The 26,064-nt window shown below is 35.2% G+C and overlaps 1 protein-coding gene across 2 annotated transcripts in view; it reads right to left on the bottom strand.

Moving 5' to 3' along the window:
- The window catches only part of KLHL1 (kelch like family member 1), a 487,627-nt gene that overhangs the window by 317,274 nt on the left and 144,289 nt on the right, over nucleotides 1–26,064 (bottom strand). Inside the window, exon 2 of one of the 2 annotated variants that reach the window (XM_003409439.3) lies at nucleotides 4,544–4,726. The exons of the other annotated variant lie outside the window; for it this stretch is intronic. Within the exon in view, the coding sequence (XP_003409487.2) occupies nucleotides 4,544–4,726 (183 nt within the window). The remainder of the gene's footprint in view (nucleotides 1–4,543; nucleotides 4,727–26,064) is intronic. 2 annotated transcript variants of the gene reach the window in all.

Below are 26,064 nucleotides of genomic sequence, written 5' to 3'. Positions count from 1 at the left end.
TTGTTGTCCTTGTTAGGTGCCACTGAGTCAATTTTGTACTCAGAGCAACCCCATGTGACAGAGTAGAAATGGGCTTTTCTATGCTATAATCTTTATTATACCCCTAGGTCTTGATCCTGTGGAGCCACTGGGTGGGTTTGAACTGCCATCCTTTTGGTTAGCAGTCCCGTGCTCAACTGTTGTGCCACCAGGACTCCTTTAGTTTAGTATAAGAATATTAAGATAATAAAACTTTATTAAAATTAATTAATTAAGATGGAGAAAGAATGAAAATATTACACATTTGAAATGTCCAGTGTTTTGATCAGTAGTGCAAGATCCTTTTTGTCCTTGTCAAACGTTGATATTTTCTTTTTCATTTAATCATTAATTTATTGCACGTCATTCTAAATATTTCAAACTATATATATATATACAATATTTTCATACATTTTTAAAAAATAGCCACTCCTTCATCCTGCTTCCTAAGCCCAACTACCGAAAAGTAAGCTTTGCTGACAGTGTATTGTATATCTTTCCAGACTGTTTCTATAATGTCAATTTATAAATATTTAATTTGTTTATAAACATATAATTTTAAAAATTATAAATAACATTATTTACAAATCAGATGATCTTAGATATTTATAGATTTCTCATTTATTTCTGTCCAAGGCCCTTCCTCTTACTAATGGCTAAAAAGGAAAAAAAAGAAGAAAAATAAAAAGCTTTCTCTAGCTGAATTGTACCACATATATATCACGACCTTATAATGACAAGGCCTGCAGTTCTCCTACCATTGGAATATTCAGCTCCCAATTATTAATATTGATTTTGTCAGTCTAATTTGCAGCATCTGACAGTCCTGATTACAAGCAGCCTACCTATCAAATAATCTTCTGTGTCTGGTATTCAGGGATTTACATGCAAAAGTTTTAGTTCACTTGTTGCTAATCAATTATTTCGGGCTACTTGTGAGAAGGTCATATTTCTTTTCGGATTTCTGTTGGAGCCTGTAGTAGAGATGAATTCATAATTTTGATTATTTTTCAAAAGAAAATATATCAATGTATCACCTTTATGTTCTACTGGCCTTTCAGACCTTACTAAAAAATGTAGGTAGCTGTACCTGAACATATCTAAACAGACATGCCATTTATAAATGGACTGATAATTGCAACCTACATCAGGATAAAAACCTAGACATAATATAACCAGCATATAAATAATTTTATGGAGTGTTTTTTAAAAAGGTAAAATTTTGTTCACTTAAATAAGAATATATTTGAAAGTTTTGAATGACTTGAGGTAATTAATATGAAATTTAAATATTTATGATCCTTATGACTCAATATTTAGTGAGTACTTATGTTACTAGCTTGCAACGCCTTTCCTGAAAAAGCAGTACATCTAAACACACATTGTTTCTTTTTTCATTGTTTGAGATTGTTATACCATTCCCTCATTTTTCAATGCTATTATTACATCAGAAACTCTGGTGGCGTAGTGGTTAAGTGCTACGGCTGCTATCCAGAAGGTCAGCGATTGGAATCTGCCAGGTGCTCCTTGGAAACTCTATGGGGGCAGTTCTACTCTGTCCTATACGGTCGCTATGAGTTGGAATCTATTCAAAGGTAGTGGATTTGGTTTTTATTATTGCATCACCATGTTTTATGCCCAAAGACAATACTTAACTGTGCTAATAAAAAGATGAGTATAATTTTAAAATCATCAACTTGCTTACTATTGCTAATATGATTTTTCCTTTTAAGCAAAGGGCTAAAAATGTCCACTATTAATTGCAATTGTTTCATTGGGTTAAAGTATAAATTAGGGGACACATTATATCTGTAATTTTTCACACAATTTTTTTTTGGTTCCCCATAAATATCTTTTTCACATGTGTGTTCATATTTGTTTGGCTTAGAATTGTAAGGATATAAATTACTTGTAACTAGAAAATGTTAGCATTTTTAATCATAGTGTAAAGAAAATATGAAACTTTATTTGAATTAATATAGACATGATGACAAAATAAAACTATAAAATTTTTCTTATTACTCTTAAGGAATGTGTAGTTGATTGACAATAATGTCTTTGTTTTAATATATTCTAAATGCATAAAATTTAAATATTCATGTAAATTCATATTTAAGTAATTAATTGCTGAGATTTTTTAGAGTAACCTAAATTAAAAAGTGATATTATTTCTTAGTCATTAAGATTATTATAAAGCTACTTGCATAATCATTTATAAAATAATATTAAGAACTAGATAAAAGAGTAATAAGAAAAATAATGTGGGGTATTATAGGGTTGCTATGAGTTGGAAGGAAACCCTGGTGGTGTAGTGGTTAAGCACTACAGCTGCTAACCAAAGGGTCAGCAGTTCGAATCCGCCAGGCGCTCCTTGGGAACTCTATGGGGCAGTTCTACTCTGTCCTATAGGGTCGCTATGAGTCAGATTCGACTCGATGGCAATGGGTTTTTTTAGTATGAGTCGGAATCAACTCGACAGCACTGGATTTGGTTTATTTGGTTTTGGTATTATAAGTACAAGGAATTGTTCAATAAGTTAGATAAATGTGCTTCAGAAGAGAAAATGTTCAATTAATACCAATAAAAGATTATAAAATAAGATGCTATAAATTAAATGAAACACAACTGTCATTAAAAAATAATGAACATCTTATGTTTTAATGTATTTTTGAGTTGATCGAGTCCATCTTTTAATAAGTATGTTCAACATGTGAAAAGTAATCACTTAACTAATTTGTAAACTGAATACAGTAAATTATTTAGTTATACTCTCAAATTAGCAATACTATCGCTTAGCCTGAAGAATGTAATAGAATTTCTATTTTTTTATTTTTAACTGGAAATAAAGAAAAGATTAGTTATTGCTTAATTTATTTGGGGTTAAAAAGAGAAAAAATATCTGTATTTCATAATATTGTGTTATTATGCTTTTAATTTTCCATAGCTCATTAATTTTAAACCTACCTGAGAAAGTGAAATAAGGTTGCTTTTACACACAACCTCAGCATAGATTAATTACTGAAAAGTATGAAAAACCCAAAAACAAAAAATCTAAAGTCACATATTTTGTTAGTCATAACTAAATTTCAAGGTTATGAGAGCAATAAAAATTAAATCAACTATGTTTAAGAATTACTTTGAGGAATTATTTATCATTCAAAATTCTAAGTAAAGGTTAAGAATGAGTAAATCATTATCTGTGTGATATTTAATAATCAAGAATTTTAAATAATCATAAAGGTACTACTCTTAAGATTTTCTATCATTAATTCAAGCTATAATTGCTTTTGAAACCAAAGGATGCTAGCAAGATAAAAACAGAATAATTGCATTTTTGCTAGACACATTACAGTATTGAATATTTCTTTCAATAATAGTGATGATTTATGTTAATTGTTCTCTAACCTATGATAATGAAATTTCACAGTAATATTTGAAAAATAAATGTGAATAGTATATTATTAGACTTTGTGGCATAGCTAGCTGGCAGATTGAAAGTCTAAATGATCTTGATTAGTTATTCAGTGTCATTTTTTTCCTTCTTATATGTTTCCAATACCGAAAATTCAATGTCCACATCTTAATGTTCTCAGTGTAAACTTGGATTCAGTATTTACATGTTCATCCTGCTATCATGGTAGTAATATAGCTATATTTTTAGTAATCCATGCTTAGGTGAACATATATTATCCAGATGATATCACTTACTTTTAAAAATATGGGATAGGGAAAGCATTTAAGATGTTTTTGTATACTTGCATAATTTACCCTTCTTATTAAATTCATAGTATTAATAGTATTAAATGTGACATACTTCAAGATAGTCTAAGGCTGCTTGCACATGGACTCAACTCTTTGAAATAATCATATCTGACTTAAATAACAGTGCTTTGCTCACTTAAAATTTCAAGAAATAATTAGAAAAATAAAGTATAAAACCAAAATCAAATTTAATGAATTTTTATAAGTAAGGTGGTAGTAAGTGGGTTAGCTTTCAAATATATTGAGGCTTGGGAATAACATTATCATAAATTAAGTAATTTTCAATAAGAACAAAATAAAGAAGTAAATATGAAGCACATTAAATTTCCTAGTTGAAACAAATAATGTCTTCAATATAACATGATTTTCTTTAAAAAATGACAGAAAAGCATGTCTCGTTTCAGATCTTATGCAAATATACATCCGCCTAGATTATAATTGATTTCCACTTAGTATAAATGTGAGTCAGACAAAGATGAGTACTTTTTCTCCATAGTTATCTCTTGTTATAAAAAGTTTATTTTTTAAATCATTTACACATGCTTTATTTATTAAATAAAATTAACTACTTAAAATAGCAATTATAAAAAATTATAGTAGTTATAAATAGGGCCTATTCCCTGAAAGAATAAAAAGACCTAAAGTCCCTTAGAAATGTGTCCTCAAGTCTGCAATTATAGTAGAATATTCTCCAATCTACATATAAGATCCTATCACTTCTAAACACATGACACATATGCTCAATAAATAAAGGTTACTGTACCGATGCGCAGGTATCTTTCGGTTCCCAACAATCAAGATAACATCACAAAGTTGCTGTTGCTTCAAGTAACTTTCCATCTTTCTGAAGGTTTGCTCTGCATGGTGAACGGCCTGGTAGAATTCTTCAGAGCTACTGGAGTCCATATCACTTTGAGGTGTCAGAGAATGGCAGTTTGCTGACAATCTGTGAACCACAAAAGAAAGACGGTGTTCATAAAGTACCACCGATTCTCCAGACCTAGAGACAGACTTTGAGAATTTCATAGCGAAAATTCATGTTACTGTCCTTATTTTATCATTTTTAACACAATTCAGAAAAATTTATTTCAAATTAAATGGTTATACTCTAAACCAAAGCCAAACCAAACCCGTTGCTGTGGAGTCGATTCCTACTCATAGCAAACCTATAGGACACAGTAGAACTGCCCCATAGAGTTTGCAACAAGTGCCTGGTGGATTTGAACTTCTGACATTTTGGTTGGGAGCCCACAGCTCTTAACCCCTAAGCCACCAGGTTTTCTGATTATACACTAGTGAGCAATAAATGAATAGAAAATTATCTCTTTGTATCTTGACTTAACGAAAAAAAAAAATTAAAACATGTCCATAATTATTATGCTGTAGTTATTAAGTCTGAAAAAAATCACTGAAATAGTAATATATTAATATACTTATTCTAAAAGTAATTACTAATGAAATATTAGTTTTTCACGTGATATTGAAGGAGCTAATTTAATTATATCATTCTAGATAATTATGATTCTTGGGATGTTTTACGTAATGTTGCTTTACAGAAGTAGGTGTTTTATTATTTAAAAAAATGAGGAATTTTTTTGTTGACAATTAAATTTCAAAGACAATTATTGTTTCATATTTGGCACTCAATTAGTTAAACCAAAAAGTATACAGAATGTATTAGTTCAGCATTTATAAATATTTTAAATACTAATAGGCACATGTAACGAAGTTGGAGATTTTGAAAAGTCATAGGCTGTTTCACCACTGAGTTTTTTTTTTTTTTTAATACCGCCCTTTATTGAAAAAGGAGAAGTTAAAACCACCAATATAATATAGGATGGATATTGGAATTCTGGACGCTTGAAGCAACCAGAATTTCAGAGATGAAGATCTCAACAAGCAGGAAAACTCAACTAAGTAAGATTATCATTCTGTACCTCTTTTACCCTGGAGTCATTTGCTGTTTCTTGAGCATTACTAAAAAAAAAAACAAAAACAAAAAACCCAGTGCCGTTAAACAAGAAGAAAATGGCTTGTAGGAGGCTAAGAAGTGAAGTAGAACTCAAGACACATAATTTTTAATTTAGGGATCACTCAAGTATATGGGTCTCTGGTAAATGCGCAGACTCTCAATTTGCCCCCCGTGACAGCTATATCCTATGTGTAACAGGAACAGGAAAGCACCAAGATAATACGAATATCCAAACATAGATTTGAATCAGTAACATCTTTAACTGCATTAATTTGGTTTTCACATCTAAAACAAACCAAACCAAACCCATTGCCAATGAGTCAGTTATGACTCATAGCGACACTATAGGACAGAATAGATCTGGCCCATAGGGTTTTCCAGGGAGCACCTGATGGGTTGAACTGCTGACCTTTTGGTTACAGCTGAGCTCTTAAACTGTGCCAGAAGGGCTCCAGGCAAATAGGTAAATCATATCTAGAGGATAGCATTGAAACAAAACCTGAGAAGCATGTCACAAGAAAAACAAATTATAGGTCATTCTTTTCCCCAAATATTGTTTCGAGAATTCAAAACAAAATGCTAGCAAATATAGAATATATAAAAAGGATGCTGCGTCACAACTAATTTGGGCTCCAGGAACACAATTTAACCATATAAAAGCATCTAATAAACCAAACCCGCTGCTGTTGAGTCCATTCCTACTCCTGGCAACCCCTATGGGGTTTTCTTGACTGTAATCTTTTTGCTGTTGTTATTTTCTGTGTACTTCTTTTTATTATTGTAATACGCACACAACAACATATATGATATTTATCAGTTTCTACAAGCACACTTCAGTAACATTGATTATATTATTCAAGTTATGCAGCAACTTTTCCTTTTTCCAAATTACCCCAACCACCTTAATATATCTTTAATAGATTCTAAGCAAAAAAAGCCAAAAAAAAAAAAAATCCTTCTTTCCCTCTCCCTTCCACCTCTGGTAACTACTAATTACTTTTGGTTTCATATAAGGAATATCATACAATATGTGTCCTTTTATAACTGACATTTCACTCAGCATAATGTCCTCAAGGTTTATCCACGTTGTGGCACGCATCAGGACTTCATTCCTCCTTATGGATGAGTAATGTTCTATTGTGTGTGTATATATATATATATATATATATATATTACATTTTGGTTATCCATTCATCAGTTGATGAACATTTTGGTTGTTTCCACCTTTTGGCTATTGTGAATAGTGCTCTGATGAACACTGGAGTACTTACGTCTGTTCACGTTACTGCTTTCAGGTCTTTTGTGTATGTACCAAAGGGTGGAATTGCTGGGTCATGTGTTAGAACTATGTTCAACTTTTTGAGAAACTGCCATGCTGTTTTCCACATTGGGTGTACCAGTTTGCATTCCTACCAGCAGTGGATGAGTGTTCTTGTTTCTCCACAGCCTCACCAACACCTAATGTTTTCCATTTCTTTTCTTTTTTAATCATTGCTATTCTTACGGTGGTGAAATGTTATCTCTTTGTAGTTTTGATTTGCCTTTGAGTTGGAGTGGACTCAACAACACCCAACAACAACAATGGCTAATGACTTTGGTCTTTTTTTTCATGTGCTTGTTGGACATTTTAATATTTTCCTTGGTGAAATATCTGTTCACATTCTTCACCCACATTTTTTGATTAGGCTGTCTGTTTTTTTGCTGTTTTTGTTACCAGCTGTTATCTTTTATGGAACCAGATCATCAGGGCTTTCTTCCATGATGCCAGTGGGTAGGTTAGAACTGCCAACTTTTAGATAAGCAGCTGAGGGCAAAATGTTCCTGCCACCCAGAGACCTAAAACAACTAATAGCATCATATTTACTAGAAACATTTTCCTTCTTTATATTAATTATAAACTAAAACCAAAACCCATTGCCACTGAGTCGATTCTGACTCACAGTGACTGTTACAACAGAATAGAATCAAGCCATAGGGTATCCAAGGCTGTAAATCTTTGTGGAAGCAGACTACTACATCTTTCTCCCACAGAGTGGATGGGGTTTGAACTGCCAATCTTTTGGTTGACAGTCAAGCACTTTAACCACTGCACCACCAGGGCTCCTTGATATTAGCTATAAGATCTGTTTTACCACTTCTATTCATTTTTCTGGAAAGTCTAGCCAGTGTAATGTAACCAAGGGGAAGTGACCAGAACCCACTGGATTTATATTTTTAAAAAATGCATCTCTCATTATTTCTAGATGTGCTTATGTACGTAGAAAATCCAAAAGAATCTACAAACATACAAATCAAAATCCATTTAAATTATGTGTGTTCTCAGTTATCTATATTTGTCTATACACTCTGCCTGATTTCATTAGGCTTTACAAGTTTTTCTTTAATGATTTGAAATGTATACAACTTTTGCTTTATTATAATTTTTCCTTTTACAAGTTTGCAAATTACAAGCCCAGAATATGAAGTTAAAACTTCTGCATATGTAGCAAGAGCAACATAATTCTTCTACACATTAACACACTGAACAGAAAATCACAAAATTCCTCCAGGGCTATTATTACTGACTCTCTGATAACTAAGAAAAATCAAGCCAGGACTTTAAGTTGCCAAACAGATTAATAAAACTACCCTGAAAGAGCCCCTGATGTTTCTAGTCTGTTGCCCAGTCTACCTGAATAGGGTCTAAAAGAAAAGATATTAGGGGAAATTCTACAGAATAGCTCCAGAAGAGTTTAAAGGGATTTGAGGATAAAGGTTCCATTTAGATCCTATTTTTCATTAAAATACTAAAGGCAAGAAACTTCACACCTCACTAAGAATTTCATAGTCTTGGGAAAGTTACTAAGAAAATAATGTAATATACTTCATTTTGAAGTCACCCGGGTTTTGATGCGTACAATGCTAGAGTCAATAGTGAAAGAAATGGAATAATACAATTTTAGAACTTGGCGATACTTTAGAAATAAAATAGCACTTGGGCATAGAATTTGACAGGATTTACTGAAAGTCCAAAAGCTAAGCACTGCCATGACAAGATCTTCTTTTACATAATTTAAGTAACTTAACCTATCTCAATATAAAATAGACCTGGGCATTTTCTGAAGAATTTGAAAGTCATTTGAAAGAGTAAGTCTCAGAACAGAAAGCTGGAAGCTAGGCTCTATGATTTTTTTTTTTTTTCCAAAGTTTAAAATCATTCCTGGATTTTTTTCCTATGACATCTCATGCTTGGACTCTCTCTGTGTTCTATCTAAACACTAGCCATTTTTCCAAAAGGTTGGTCAATCTGTCAGAGAAATGGTTAGGTAGGTTTGACTTGATTTTCTCCTGTAAAGTCATTGTCACGGTGCTGACACATTTCCTCATAAATCATTTCCTGATCTGGGGTAGGACTCCTTGTCCCAGATGTTTGATTTAGGATGGAATTTAAAGAAGACCTTCCATATCAGAACCCCAGTAATTTTAAAAACTTAAGTTCATTATTTAACCTACTTTCCTCCGTCACTATATCTAGCCGTACTAATTTAATAAGGAAGGCAGTCAAATTTTGGAAAATAGAGGTTTTATCTTTAGATAAACGAAAATGTGACATTAGGTAATTTCTTATTCTTGTCTGAACTCTCACATCTTCAGCCTAAATCAACTGTACAGTTTCTTTCTAATCTAAGAATTTTAAATCCGATGATCTGAGACTATTTTTTATCTGTATTGTGGTCCAGCAACATAAAGCTTTAAGGTACAAGAAATACAATTAAAAAATCTAATATAATTTCTTCCCATCAGAATTTAAACATGTTTAAGCATCCCTCAACCCTGAAAATATAACAATAAAAGGAATAAAAACTTCCCTTGATCTCACGAACTACTCAAACGATAGCTTTATCTTTTGTATTCCTTTCACAACCAAATGTCTTTAAAGAGTGATCTGCACTCATTATCTTCATTTCCTAATCCTCCAAACACTTCTCACCTGAATGCCATCTGACTTCCGCAACCACAGCTCTAATGAGACTGATGGTGCCAAGGGTACCAGCATTTTCCTAGTGGCTTTATTTCACTTTCATTTTTCATTCTTATCTTAATTGCTGAAAACTGACCAACATACTTTTCTGTTCTTTTGATAAACAATTCAGGATTAAACATCCTCACTTTCCTTGTAACAAACAATTTAGAGATGAAGCATATTTTTCCTATTTTTGTGCTAAATATTGGGATCAAGCAGATAAAACTTACATCAGGAAATAGTTATTTCCGGAAAATTAGACTGTAAATTATCCAAAAGAAGCATACTTATTAAAATCAATGGATGACCCTTCAGTTTTCATATTAAGACCCCTAACTATCTACCCACTAATTTCAAACTATAAAGTCATAAACTTTATCTATTGGCATTTCCCCAGCCTTCAATGCCTCATTAGACCAAGTCCTATATGACCTGATTCTTTCTTTAACTTTTACTACCCTTCCACTTCAAGCTTTAATTCTAACCATACCAATTAATCCCAGTTTCTGCAATATGCCATACACTCTTTCTTCACTGCCACACATTCTTTCTTCTGTAGCCTCTACACACACATTTTTCTTTATCTGGAACGTTTATAACATATTAGCATTCGTCTGCTTACTCTGACTACTCCTTCAGGAATCACTTTAAATATTACTTTTTCCAAAAAAATCTTAATCTTTATATGGAGGAACAGGGGCTACTGCTTCATGTTAATAACCTATTATAATTTAAATACATTCCTGGCATGTGAAATATTATAGGAGTTCAATAACTATTTGTAGGTTAATGACTGAAGAATATTTTAGGAGAAGGTGGCTTTGGCCAGGTACCAATTTGAACTCCATTGTATTTTTTCACTGTCACAAAAATCTAGCACTAAGAAAATAAGCAAATACATTTATATCTCAATTAATTGTACACAGATGATAGTTAATGTTTGTCTAAATTGTGATTGTTGAATATTGAATAGTTTCCAGAGCACAAGAAGAAAAAAAAACATAAATACTTGATTTACCCAGAATAAAAACTCTCTCATACTTCTCTCATAGTATATTTATGTTTGTTGTGAAAATAGTAATAAATACATTATATATACTAAAGAAAATACTAAGAAATATTCTTTTAACAGATAACAAGGATCTATGGCTAAGACTAGATCCCAAAGATATTATTTTTTTTTATTAACTGAATGACTAAAAGTCTAACTAAAATGACAAAATAATGGCAAGCCATTTTCTGTTCCTCTTGAGTGATAAGGATGAGCTTTTTTTTTAAGAAAAAAATTAAATAATATCAAAGTAATTATTCATACATAAAAAAGCTCTTGGGAAAGACTTGACTATAGTGTAAAATGATTTTATTTAATTAAAAAATTTAACTATTTGGTTTAGTCCTGTAATATGGTGTATATTTTAGGAAATGTACATTTCTCCCAATTTTGTTTCCATCAGAGAAATATATATTTTAACTTAAAAACAAAATTCTTTATAAGATACTGGATTTTGGTTATTTGCCTACTTTTTATGTTGCTTAAATATTTTATACCATCTATTATTTTGGAGCCCTGGTGACACAGGTTAACAGCTGAGCTGCTAACCAACATATTATTTTAATTTAAAAAGCATAAAGTCATTATTGGAAATCATTATTACCGGCAACATCAAAGTTCAAAAAATGACCAAAAATTTTGAGATTAAAAAGTACATTGCATGTTTTAATTAAACTCAAAAGCCTTAATCCTAGAGTTTATAATTTATTAAACTAAAACATATAAATAGTACCTCTGCATGATAATAAACCTGTTGCCGTGAAGTCAATTCTGACTCGAAGAAACCGTACAGGACACAGTAGAACTGCCCATAGGGTTTCCAAGGAGCGGCTGGGGGATTCCAACTGCCGACCTTTCGGTTAGCAGCAAAATGCTCAACCACTGAGCCACCAGGGCTTCTTGCATTACAATTAAAAAAAAAAAAAAACCGTTGGGGTCCAGTCGATTCCCACTCATTAGCAACCCTAAAGGACAGAGTAGAACTGTGTCGTAAGGTTTCCAAGGAGATCCTGGTGGATTCCAACTGTCGACATTTTGTTTAGCAGCCGTGGCTCTTAACCACTAGCCACCAGTGTTTCCTGGATTATATTAGTAGTGAACAAATCATCATCATCATGTATCAGTGTGGAAGACTAAACCAACGTTCCAAATAAACGTATACAGTCATGCAGTGCATAACGTCCCTTGGGGCAACGTCTAACCACACATACATTGGATGCCCACAGTCCAGCTCTGTATCAAGCTCACCCCATTGACCCTCGCCTTCGGGAATAGGCACCCCTGGGAGGAGTGGACACCAGATCCTGCTCCTGAGCGCCCAAGTTCAGCAGGCATCTGGAGGCTGGGCTGGGGAGGGCGCACTGGGTTACCAAAGCCTTTTCACTTCTACCTTAGGCCCATGCCAGAGCCTCCCCACCATGACTTTCACTGGGCTGCAGGGCTGCTCACCAGGTGGGACCTGGCTCAGCTCTCGTTTGAGACGTCTGCAGTGGAAGGGGCCCGGGTTGTGGGCTGTGCACTACACAGCAGCCCCTGCGACCATGGGCCCCAGAGCTCTGTGGACCAGGGTGTTTGCACCATGTCCAAATCACATAATGTCCTATTTCATGGAAGGTATAGTGGATGTTAAAAGACCGTGGCTGTATAAGATAGTATGGTAAACACATCCATGTTCAAATTGTTTCAGAACCCTTGAGAGAAAGTTCAGATCCAGGAAATATTATTAATGGATAAAGTTCAAGCACCAGGTGCTAGCACTGAAAAATAAGAATGAATACAGTCACTAATGTTTCTGGGTAAAATTTTACTGTATAATTAGAATTTTTAAGTAATATTTTATTGTGATTTAGGTGAAAGCTTAGAAAGCAGTTTAGGTTCCCATTCAACAATTTCTACACAAGTTGTCTATTGATATTGGTTACGTGGGTGAACATTTCATTGTTTTTGCTCTGGTTGTTCCATTTCCATTAATCTTGTTTTCCTGCTCCCTTCCGTTCTCATCTTTGTTTTAAATAAATGGCTGACCATTTGTTCTCATATAGGTGATTTTGTAAAGGAGCACAATGCTTACAGGTGATATTTTCTGAGCCAATTTGTTATTTAGCTACAAAGTGATCTCAGGGGTTGGTTTCAGTTGAAGGTTTGAATATTATCTCAGGTAAAAAGTCTTGGAGAGTTGTCCAGTTTCAACAAGTACAGCAGGTCTGGTTTTTGTTTTGTTTTCTTTAGCAATTTGAGGTTCTGTTCCATATTTTTCTCCCATTATACCAGGATCCATCTATTGTGGCCCTGATTAGAACAGCCAGTAGTGGTAGCTAGGCACCCTCTAGCTTTCCTGGTCTCAGGGTAGATGAGGCCGTCGTTTATGTAGTCTATTTGTCCTGTAGGCTAGTCTCTTCTTTGAGTTTTTGGTTTTCTTCTTTCTCTTTTTCACCTGATGAGTAGACACCAACAGCTGTATCTTAGATGGTCGCTCACATGGTTCTAAGACCCCAGATACTGCTCACCAAACTAGGATGTAGAATATAACCTTCTGAGCTATATTATACTAATTGACCAAAATGTTCCATGAGACTGTGGTCCTAATCCTTTAAACCCAGAAATCCAATCCCTTGAGATGTTTGGTTATGTCTAAGAAGTATCCATAACTGTGTCCCCTACGTGCTTTATTACATATATGAATAGATATGCATACAGTCAAATAGATGTATATACACATACATATGCATACACCTACATAAAAACACACAAATACATGCCTATACACATACATGCCTATATGTAAATTTATATACCCACATATATATTTTTTGTTATGTAGCTCTTTAAAAATAATTAAACTTTTTTTAAATTTTTTTTTATTAACTTTTATTAGGCTTCAAGTAAACGTTTACAAATCCAATCAGTCTGTCACATATAAGTTTACATACATCTCACTGCCTACTCCCACTTGCTCTCCCCCTCTTGAGTCAGCCCTTTCAGTCTCTCCTTTCGTGACAATTTTGCCAGCTTCCCTCTTTGTCTATCCTCCCATCCCCCCTCCAGACAAGAGTTGCCAACACAATCTCAAGTGTCCACCTGATATAATTAGCTCACTCTTCATCAGCGTCTCTCTCCCACCCGCTGACCAGTCCCTTTCATGTCTGATGAGTTGTCTTCGGGGATGGTTCCTGTCCTGTGCCAATAGAAGGTCTGGGGACCATGGCTGCCGGGATTCCTCTAGTCTCAGTCAGACCATTAAGTATGGTCTTTTTATGAGAATTTGGGGTCTGTATCCCACTGATCTCCTGCTCCCTCAGGGGTCCTCTGCTGTGCTCCCTGTCAGGGCAGTCATCGATTGTGGCCAGGCACCACCTAGTTCTTCTGGTCTCAGGATGATATAGGTCTCTGGTTCATGTGGCCCTTTCTGTCTGTTGGGCTCTTAGTTGTCGTGTGGCCTTGGTGTTCTTCATTTTCCTTTGCTCCAGGTGGGTTGAGACCAATTGATGCATCTTAGATGGCTGCTTGTTACCATTTAAGACCCCAGACGCCACATTTCAAAGTGGGATGCAGAATGATTTCATAATAGAATTATATTGCCAATTGACTTAGAAGTCCCCTTAAACCATGTTCCCCAGACCCCCGCCCTTGCTCCGCTGACCTTTGAAGCATTAATTTTATCCTGGAAACTTCTTTGCTTTTGGTCCAGTCCAATTGAGCTGACCTTCTATGTATTGAATGTTGTCTTTCCCTTCACCTAAAGCAGTTCTTATCTACTCATTAATCAATAAAAAAACCCTCTCCCCCCCTCCCTCCCTCCCCCCCTCGTAACCACAAAAGTATGTGTTCTTCTCAGGTTTACTATTTCTCAAGATCTTATAATAGTGGTCTTATACAATATTTGTCCTTTTGCCTCTGACTAATTTCACTCAGCATAATGCCTTCCAGGTTCCTCCATGTTATGAAATGTTTCACAGATTCGTCACTGTTCTTTATCGATGCGTAGTATTCCATTGTGTGAATATACCACAATTTATTTACCCATTCATCCGTTGATGGACACCGTGGTTGCTTCCAACTTTTTGCTATTGTAAACAGAGCTGCAATAAACATGGGTGTGCATATATCTGTTTGTATGAAGGCTCTTGTATCTCTAGGGTATATTCCCAGGAGTGGGATTTCTGGGTTGTATGGTAGTTCTATTTCTAACTGTTTAAGATAACGCCAGATAGATTTCCAAAGTGGTTGTACCATTTTACATTCCCACCAGCAGTGTATAAGAGTTCCAATCTCTCCGCAGCCTCTCCAACATTTATTATTTTGTGTTTTTTGGATTAATGCCAGCCTTGTTGGTGTGAGATGGAATCTCATTGTAGTTTTAATTTGCATTTCTCTAATGGCTAATGATCGAGAGCATTTTCTCATGTATCTGTTGGCTGCCTGAATATCTTCTTTAGTGAAATGTGTGTTCATATCCTTTGCCCACTTTTTGATTGGGTTGTTTGTCTTTTTGTGGTTGAGTTTTGACAGAATCATGTAGATTTTAGAGATCAGGCGCTAGTCTGAGATGTCATAGCTGAATATTCTTTCCCAGTCTGTACGTGGTCTTTTTACTCTTTTGGAGAAGTCTTTAGATGAGCATAGGTGTTTGATTTTTAGGAGCTCCCAGTTATCGGGTTTCTCTTCATGATTTTTGGTAATGTTTTGTATTCTGTTTATGCCTTGTATTACGGCTCCTAGGGTTGTCCCAATTTTTTCTTCCATGATCTTTTCGTTTTAGTCTTTATGTTTAGGTCTTTGATCCACTTGGAGTTAGTTTTTGTGCATGGTGTAAGGTATGGGTCCTGATTCATTTTTTTGCAAATGGATATCCAGTTATGCCAGCACCATTTGTTAAAAAGGCTATCTTTTCCCCAATTAATTGACACTGGTCCTTTGTCAAATATCAGCTGCTCGTACGTGGATGGATCTATGTCTGGGTTCTCAATTCTGTTCCATTGGTCTACGTGCCTGTTGTTGTACCAGTACCAGGCTGTTTTGACTACTGTGGCTGTATAATAGCTTCTGAAATCAGGTAGAGTGAGGCCTCCCACTTTCTTCTTCTTTTTCAGTAATGCTTTGCTTATCCGAGGCTTCTTTCCCTTCCATATGAAGTTGGTGATTTGTTTCTCTATCACCTTAAAAAATGACATTGGAATTTGGATCGAAAGTGCATTATATGTATAGATGGCTTTTGGTAGAATAGACATTTTACTATGTTAAGTCTTCCTATCCATGAGCAAGGTATGTTTTTCCACTTAAGTATGTCCTTTTGAATTTCTTGTAGTAGAGCTTTGTAGTTTTCTTTGTATAGGTCTTTTACATCCTTGGTAAGATTTATTCCTAAGTATCTTATCTTCTTGGGGGCTACTGTGAGTGGTATTGATTTGGTTATTTCCTCTTCGGTGTTCTTTTTGTTGATGTAGAGGAATCCAAGTGATTTTTGTATGTTTATTTTATAACCTGAGACTCTGCCAAACTCTTCTATTAGTTTCAGTAGTTTTCTGGAGGATTCCTTAGGGTTTTCTGTGTATATAATCATGTCATCTGCAAATAGTGATAACTTTACTTCTTCCTTGCCAATCCGGATACCCTTTATTTCTTTGTCTAGCCTAATTGCCCTCGCTAGGACTTCCAGCACGATGTTGAATAAGAGCGGTGATAAAGGGCATCCTTGTCCGGTTCCCGTTCTCAAGGCAAATGCTTTCAGGTTCTCTCCATTTAGAGTGATGTTGGCTGTTGGCTTTGCATAGATGCCCTTTATTATGTTGAGGAATTTTCCTTCAATTCCTATTTTGGTAAGAGTTTTTATCATAAATGGGTGTTGGACTTTGTCAAATGCCTTTTCTGCATCAATTGATAAGATCATGTGTTTTTTGTCTTTTGTTTTATTTATGTGATGGATTACATTAATGGTTTTTCTGATATTAAACCAGCCTTGCATACCTGGTATAAATCCCACTTGATCAGGGTGAATTATTTTTTTGATGTGTCGTTGGATTCTATTGGCTAGAATTTTGTTGAGGATTTTTGCATCAATGTTCATGAGGGATATAGGTCTATAATTTTCTTTTTTTGTAATGTCTTTACCTGGTTTTGGTATCAGGGAGATGGTGGCTTCATAGAATGAGTTGGGTAGTATTCCGTCCTTTTCTATGCTTTGGAATACCTTCAGAAGTAGTGGTGTTAACTCTTCTCTGAAAGTTTGGTAAAACTCTGCAGTGAAGCCGTCCGGGCCAGGGCTTTTTTTCGTTGGGAGTTTTTTGATTACCGTTTCAATCTCTTTTTTTGTTATGGGTCTATTTAGTTGTTCTACTTCTGAATGTGTTAGTTTAGGTAAGTAGTATTTTTCCAGGAATTCATCCATTTCTTCTAGGTTTGCAAATTTGTTAGAGTACAATTTTTCATAATAATCTGAAATGATTCTTTTAATTTCATTTGGTTCTGTTGTGATGTGGTCCTTCTCGTTTCTTATTCGGGTTATTTGTTTCCTTTCCTGTATTTCTTTAGTCAGTCCAGCCAATGGTTTATCAATTTTGTTAATTTTTTCAAAGAACCAGGTTTTGGCTTTGTTAATTCTTTCAATTGTTTTTCTGTTCTCTAATTCATTTAGTTCAGCTCTAATTTTTATTATTTGTTTTCTTCTGGTGCCTGATGGATTCTTTTGTTGCTCACTTTCTATTTGTTCAAGTTGTAGGGACAGTTCTCTGATTTTGGCTCTTTCTTCTTTTTGTATGTGTGCATTTATCGATATAAATTGGCCTCTGAGCACTGCTTTTGCTGTGTCCCAGAGGTTTTGATAGGAAGTATTTTCATTCTCGTTGCTTTCTAAGAATTTCCTTATTCCCTCCTTGATGTCTTCTAGAACCCAGTCTTTTTTCAGGAGGGTATTGTTCAGTTTCCAAGTATTTGATTTCTTTTCCCTAGTTTTTCTGTTATTGATTTCTAGTTTCATTGCCTTGTGGTCTGAGAAGATGCTTTGTAATATTTCGACGTTTTGGACTCTGCAAAGGTTTCTTTTATGACCTAATATGTGGTTTATTCTAGAGAATGTTCCATGTGCGCTAGAAAAAAAAGTATATTTTGCAGCAGTTGGGTGGAGAGTTCTGTATAAGTCTATGAGGTCAAGTTGGTTGATTGTCGTAATTAGATCTTCCGTGTCTCTATTGAGCTTCTTACTGGATGTCCTGTCCTTCTCCGAAAGTGGTGTGTTGAAATCTCCTACTATAATTGTGGAGGTATCTATCTCAATTTTCAATTCTGTTAAAATTTGATTCATGTATCTTGCAGCCCTGTCATTGGGTGCATAAATATTTAATATGGTTATGTCTTCCTGATCAATTGTCCCTTTTATCATTATATAGTGTCCTTCTTTATCCTTTGTGGTGGATTTAAGTCTAAAGTCTATTTTGTCAGAAATTAATATTGCTACTCCTCTTCTTTTTTGCTTATTGTTTGCTTGATATATTTTTTTCCATCCTTTGAGTTTTTGTTTGTTTGTGGCTCTAAGTCTAAGGTGTGTCTCTTGTAGGCAGCATATAGATGGATCGTGTTTCTTTATCCAGTCTGTGACTCTCTGTCTCTTTATTGGTGCATTTAGTCCATTTACATTCAGCATAATTATAGATAAATAAGTTTTTAGTGCTGTCATTTTGATGCCTTTTTATGTGTGTTGTTGACAATTTCATTTTTCCACATACTTTTTTGTGCTGAGGCGTTTTTCTTAGTAAATTGTGAGATCCTCTTTTTCATAGTGTTTGACTTTATGTTAGTTGAGTCGTTACGTTTTTCTTGGCTTTTATCTTGAGTTATAGAGTTGTTATACCTTTTTGTGGTTACCTTATTATTTACCCCTATTTTTCTAAGTAAAAACCTAACTTGTATTGTTCTATATTGCCTTGTATCACTCTCCATATGGCAGTTCAGTGCCTCGTGTATTTAGTCCCTCTTTTTGATTATTGTGATCTTTTACATATTGACTTCAATGATTCCCTGTTATGTGTATTTTTTTTTTAATTAATCTTAATTTGTTTGTTTTTGTGATTTCCCTATTTGAGTTGATATCAGGACGTTCTGTTTTGTGACCTTGTGTTGTGCTGGTATCTGATATTATTGGTTCTCTGACCAAACAATATCCTTTAGTATTTCTTGTAGCCTTGGTTTGGTTTTTGCAAATTCTCTAAACTTGTGTTTATCTGTAAATATCTTAATTTCTCCTTCATATTTCAGAGAGAGTTTTGCTGGATATATGATCCTTGGCTGCCAGTTTTTCTCCTTCACTGCTCTGTATATGTCGTCCCATTCCCTTCTTGCCTGCATGGTTTCTGCTGAGTAGTCTGAACTTATTCTTATTAATTCTCCCTTGAAGGAAACCTTTCTTTTCTCCCTGGCTGCTTTTAAAATTTTCTGTTTATCTTTGGTTTTGGTGAGTTTGATGATAATATGTCTGGGTGTTTTTCTTTTTGGATCAATCTTAAATGGGGTTCGATGAGCATCTTGGATAGATATCCTTTCGTCTTTCATGATGTCAGGGAAGTTTTCTGTCAGGAGTTCTTCAACTATTTTCTCTGTGTTTTCTGTCCCCCCTCCCTGTTCTGGGACTCCAATCACCCGCAGGTTATCCTTCTTGATAGAGTCCCACATGATTCTTAGGGTTTCTTCATTTTTTTTAATTCTTTTATCAGATTTTTTTTCAGCTATGTTGGTGTTGATTCCCTGGTCCTCCAGATGTCCCAGTCTGCATTCTAATTGCCTGAGACTGCTCCTCTGACTTCCTATTGCGTTGTCTAATTCTGAAATTTTATCGTTAATCTTTTGGATTTCTATATGCTGTCTCTCTATGGATTCTTGCAACTTATTAATTTTTCCACTATGTTCTTGAATAATCTTTTTGAGTTCTTCAACAGTTTTATCAGTGTGTTCCTTGGCTTTTTCTGCAGTTAGCCTTATTTCATTTGTGATGTCTTTAAGCATTCTGTAAATTAGTTTTTTATATTCTGTATCTGATAATTCCAGGATTGTATCTTCATTTGGGAAAGATTTTGATTCTTTTGTTTGGGGGGTTGGAGAAGCTGTCATGGTCTGCTTCTTTAAGTGGTTTGATACGCATTGTTGTCTCCTAGCCATCACTGGGAAACTAGTTTTTCCAGAAAATCTGCTAAAAAAAAAATGCAGTCAGATCCCTATCAGAGTTCTCCCTCTGGCTCAGGCTATTCGGATGTTAATGAAGCCACCTGGGGAGGGTGGGGGAGGGAACAGAGAGATAGGAGAGTAGCACCTCAGAATATAGCCGGAGTTGCTTGTCTTGCTTGGAATGACTATTATATCTGAGATTCCCGTGGGGCGCGTCGCCTATGTGTGCTGGCTGTGTGGAGATTGCCCCCGGGGGGTCTGGCCCGTTGGAGTCACGGTCAGATCCTCCGCTTCCAGCCCCACGCCCAGCGTCAAGGCTCCCCTACTGGGATGGTGCACTCTCGACTCCAAAATCAGTCGCTGCCTCCCTGGGACTTCTCGTTCCTCCAGCTGCGTTGCCGTGCCACTCCTGCGAACCAATTAGGCCCCCTCCTGGGGTTAGTTCAGGTGGGTGGAGCAGCTCCCCTTGCTTGTGCCGTGACCGAGTGTCCCGGCTGGGACGCTGTTCTCCCCGCTCCAATACCAGTCGCTGCCTCCCGGGGACTTCTCCTACCGGCTGCGTCCCACGCCGCCTGCGTGACCCGGCTGGGCCCCTTCCCGGGGTTAGTTCAGGGGGGTGGAGCAGCTCTCCGTGTTTATGCCGTACCTGTGTCCAGTCCAAATCCCAGCGGGACGGTTCCCCTGCTGGGACGCTGCTCTTCCCGTTCCAAGACCAGTCACTGCCTCCCGGGGACTTCTCCTACCGGCTGCGTCCCACGCCGCCCGTGGAACCGGCTGGTCCCCCTCCCGGGGTTAGTTCAGGGGGGTGGAGCAGCTCACTGTGCTTGTGCCGTACCTGACTGGTATGCTGGCTCCAGGCTCTGGAAACAATCGCTCCTTCCCCGTATTAGTTCGTTCTCCGTCTCTAAATCTGTGATTGTTGTTCAGGGTTCGTAGATTGTTATGTATGTTATCGATTCACTTGTTTTTCCGTGTCTTTGTTGTAAGAGGGATCCGAGGTAGCGTCTGCCTAGTCTGCCATCTTGGTTCCGCCTCCATAATTAAACTTTTAAATAAAGCTTTTTTATTAAATTATTAAATCACACATACACATATAGCTGTGCAATGAACTACTTAAAATACTTATTTTTTGTCTTTTCTTGTCCATTTATATAAGGGAGGTCTGATAATATTTGTTCTTTTGTGATTGGCTTATTTTGCTAGGCATAATGTCTTCAAGGTCCATTCATACTGCCGCATGTATGAAGACTTCATTTCTCCTACTGGCTAAGTTGTATTCCATTGTATGTATGCACCACATTTTGTTTATCCATTCTGTTATTGGGCATTTAGGTTGTTTCTATGTTTTGGGTATTGTAAATAGTACTGCAATGAACATTGTTGTGCAAGTCTCTTTTTGAGTCTCTGCTTTTAAGTCTTTTGGGTATATACCTAAAGGGTGAAATTGCTGCGTCATATGGTAGTTTTTTGTTTTTTTTTTATGTATTTCTACTTTTAGTTTTTTTTGAGGAACGACCACACTGTTTTCTACAACGGCTGTATCATTTTGCATTCCTTCCAATAACAATAAGGGTTCACATCTTCACTAACATTTTTTATTTTCGGTTTTTTTTTTTTTTTTAAATCTTAGCCATCCTAGTAGGAGTGAAATAGTATCTCACTGTGGTTTTGATTTGCCTCTCTTTGATGGCTAATGATGTTGAGCATCTTTTCATGTATTGGTGGCCATTTGAATGTTCTCTTTGGTGAAATGTCTATTCAAATCCTTTGCCCATTTTCCCGTTGGGTTATTTACCTTTTTGTTGTTTAATTGTCACTGTTTTGTATATATTTTGGTTATTAGATTCTTGTTGGATATATGGATTCCAAAGATATTCTCCCAGTCAGTAGCTTGTCTTTTTGCCTTTTTGGTAAAATCTTTTGATGAACAAAAGTTTTTTTTTTTTTTTTTTTTTTTTTAATGCATTTATTTATGCTGTCTTTTGCAGTTTGTGCTTTTATTATCACACTAGATAATCTCTTGTAAAAAGCTGGGCTTGACAGCATTGCTCCTGTTTCTTATTTTAAGAATTTTACGGTTTTTGCTTGCACACTTAAGTCCTTAATTCCACTTTGAATTTGTTTTTTCTGTATAGTGTAAGGTATGGATCCTGTTTCATTATTCTGCATTTGGAATTCCAATTTTCCCATCACCATTTATTGAAGAGACTCTTTTTTCCCCCATTGAAATGTACTTAGGATCCTTGTCCAAATCAGTTGACAATAGATGGCTGGGTTTATTTCTGGACTCTCAATTCTATTCCATTAGCCTATGCGTCTACTGTTATACCAGTACCAAGCTGTTTTGATTACTGTGGCATTATGCTTTAAAATCAGGAAGTGTAAGTCCTCTAACTTAGTTCTTTCAGCATTATTTGGGATCTCTTACCATTCCATATGAAGTTGAGGATTTGTTTTTCTATTTCTGTAAGAAGGCTCTGTTGGGATTTTGATCAGGTTTGCATTGAATCTATAGATTGATTCGGGTAGTATTGGTATTTTAACAATATTAAGTCTTCGAATCAATGAACTTGGAACATCTTTCCATTTATTAAAGTCTTCTTTAATCTTTTTCAGCAGGATTTTATAGTTTTCATTTATAAGTCAATCACATCCCTGGTTATAGCTGTCCATAGGTATTTTAATCACTTAGATGCTATTGTAAACAGAACTGTTTCCTTAATTTCCCTTTCAGATTTCTCATTGCTGCTGCATAGAAATCCAACTGATTGCTTTGTTTACCTTGTGCCTTGCAACTTTACTAACTTCCCCTGTTAGCTCTAGATGTTTTCTTGTAGACCCTTTGAGATTTTCTATATATATTGGATCATATCATTCACAAGTAGAGCTAATTTTACTGCTTTTTTTCTAATCTAGATAACTTTTATTTCTATTTCTTGTCTTATTGCTCTAGCTAGGACTTCTAATACAATATAGAATAGACGTGGTGAGAACAGGCACCCTTGTCTTGTTCTGATTACAAGGAGAAAACTGTCAGTGTTTTTCCATTAAGTATAATGTTGACTTTTCATATACACCCTGAATCATATTGACAAATTTCCCTTCTATTACAATCTTCTTCAGAGTTTTCATCAAGAAAGAGTATTGGATTTTATCAAATGATTTTTCTTCATACATAGATATGGTCACGTAGCTATTTTTCTTTGTTCTATTGATGTGGTGTATTATGTTGATTGATTTTCTAATGCTGAAACATCCTTTCATTTATGAAATGAATCCTACTTGCTCATGGTGTTTGAATCTTTTAATATGCTATTAGATTGTATTTACTAGAATTTTCTTGAGGATTTTTGCCTCTATATTTATAAGAGATATTGGCTTGTAGTTTTCTTTTTTTGTGGTGTCTTTTTCTGGTTTGAGTATTAGGGCTATGTTTTCCTTATAGAGTGAATAAGGGAGTAACCCTTCCTTCTCTATCTTTTGGAAGAGTTTAAATGGTATTGGTGTCAATTCTTCTTTAAATATTTGGTAGAATTCCCCAGTGAATCCAGTGGTTCAGGATTATTTTTCGTTGGGAGGTTTCTGATTATGATTTGATCTCTTCACTTATTATGAGTCTGTTGTTACTTTCTATTTCCTCTTGAGTCAGTTTGGGTAGGTTGTGTGCTTCTAAAAATTTTTCCATTTCATCTAGGCTATCCAGTTCGTTGCCATATAGTTAGTTGTTCATAATATTTTGCCATAATTCTCTTTTTTTCAATCTGGTCAGTTGTAATGATGCCTCGTTCATATTTTATTTTGGTTATTCCCGTATCTTCTCTTCTTTATTTTTCAGTCTAGCTAAAGGTTTATAAATTGTATTGATCTTTTAAAGAACCAACTTCTAGTTTTTTGATTCTCTCTATTGTTTTTCTGTGTTCAATTTTATTTGTTTATTTTCTGATCTTTATTATTTCCTTTCCTATGGTAAGTTTAGGCTTAGCTTGCTCTTCTCTTTCTAGTTCCTGGAGTTGTTGAGTTAGGCTGTTAATTTAAAAAAAATTTCTTCTTTCTTTTAATGTAGACATTTACTGCTGTAAGTTTTCCTCTGAGAACTACCTTAGCTGCATTCCATTAGTTTTGGTATGTGTGCTTTCATTTTCATTTGACTTTAAAAAAATTGTGATTTCTCTTTTGATATATCTTCCTTGACCCAATAACATCAAACGGAGAGAGAAGGGGAAGGATTGGTATAGATATAGAATTTCCTGTATGTTACTGTAGTTAAGTTGGCACCAACTTAGAATGTTATAAGTACAGGCTCTTAAATGTAATATTTATGGTAACCAATAAGAAAATGTATTAAAAAAATCATACACAAAAGGAAAGGAGAAGGGAACCAAAATAGTTCAGTGCAATAAAACCAACAAAACACAAAAGCAAGCAGTACTAGAGGGCAAAGACAAAAAAGGATTAAGACACACAAAAAAATAAATAACAATATGGCAGAAGTAAGTCACTTCTTATCAGTAATTACAGTAAATGTAAATGGACTAAACACTCCAATCAAAAGGCAGAGAGTGACAGAATGGATTAAAAAAAAAAATGATCCAACTATATGCTGTTTACAAGAGACACACTTTAAACCCAAGAACACAAATAAATTGAAAGTGAAAGGATGGGGAAAAAAATATTCCATGCAAATAATAACCAAAAGAGAGCTAAGTGGCAATCTTAATATCATACAAAATAGACTTTAAGACAGAATCTGTCAAAAGGTACGAATATGAACATTATATAGTGATAAAAGGATAAATTAATCAAGAAGATTTAACTATCACGAATATATATTCACCCATTATCTTGGCACTTATGTATATAAAGCAAACATTGATAGACTTGAAGGGAGAAATAGATTGTTGTTCTTAGGTGCTGTTGAGCCATTTCCAACCCACAGCAACCCAATGTGCAACAATGGGCTCAAACATAAAAACAATTGTGAAGATGGTCCAGGACTGGGCAGTGTTTCATTCTGTTATGCATTGTTGTAGCCACTGCCTCAATCTGTCTCACTGAGGATCTTCTCTTTTTCATGGACTCTCTACTTTAGCAAACATGATATCCTTTTCCATGGACTGACCCCTCTTGATAACATGTCCAAAGTATGTGAGGCTTAGCCTCAGCATTCTTGATTCTAAGGAGCATTCTGGTTGTAATTCTTCTAAAACAGAGTTGTTTGTTCTTTTGGCAATCCATGGTATAGTCTATATTCTTCACCAACACCATAATTCAAAGGCATCAATTCTTCTTCGGTTTTCCTCATTGTCCAGGTTTTGAAAGCATATGAGGAAATTGAAAACAACATGGTTTAGGTCAGGTGCACTTAGTCTTCAAGATGACATCTTCGCTTTTCAACACTTTAAAGAACTCTTTGCAGCAGATTTGCTCAATGCATTTTGTCTTTTTATTTTTTGACTACTGCTTCCATGGGTGCTGATTGTGGATCCATGTAAAATGAAACACGGATGGAATTGAAGGAAGAAATAGAAAGTACTACAATAACAGTTAAAGGCTTCAATCTGTGAATATTGGACATAACATATAGAAAGGAAATCAGTAAGGAAATAGAGGGCCTGAATGACATTATAAACCAACTGGGCTTAACAGACGTGTATAGAACGCTCCACCCAAAAAACAGCACAATATACATTCTACTCCAGTACATGTGGATCATTCTCTAGGACAGACCACACTTTAGGTCGCAAAGCAAGTCCTGATAAATTTAAAAAGACTGAAATCATGCAAAGCGTTTTTCTCTTACCTCAATGGAGTGAAGTTAAAATATTTATATATCATTCTAAAATCCCATGATTACTAAAAATTAAATACATTCACTCTTTTTAAATCCTCCATTGACAAATCATGTCTGACTTCAAGAAAATTAGCAATCGAACCTATGGTATCTTTTATCTTCTTCAATAAACTAATTTAGAGTAAAACAGAACTTTCTTTGGAAAACAGAAACTCTTAGAGCTGTATTACCTTAACTAATTTGTTTTCATACAATAACAGAAAAGGAAAATATGTTCTTGTAGCAATTAATTTAGAGAGATAAACTAGACATGACCT

This window comes from Loxodonta africana, chromosome 17 (genome assembly GCF_030014295.1).
Source record: "Loxodonta africana isolate mLoxAfr1 chromosome 17, mLoxAfr1.hap2, whole genome shotgun sequence".
In the NCBI taxonomy this organism is placed as follows: Eukaryota; Metazoa; Chordata; class Mammalia; order Proboscidea; family Elephantidae; genus Loxodonta; species Loxodonta africana.
Note: the sequence above shows the minus strand (reverse complement) of the source record. Positions and strands in the feature narration are given on the sequence as shown.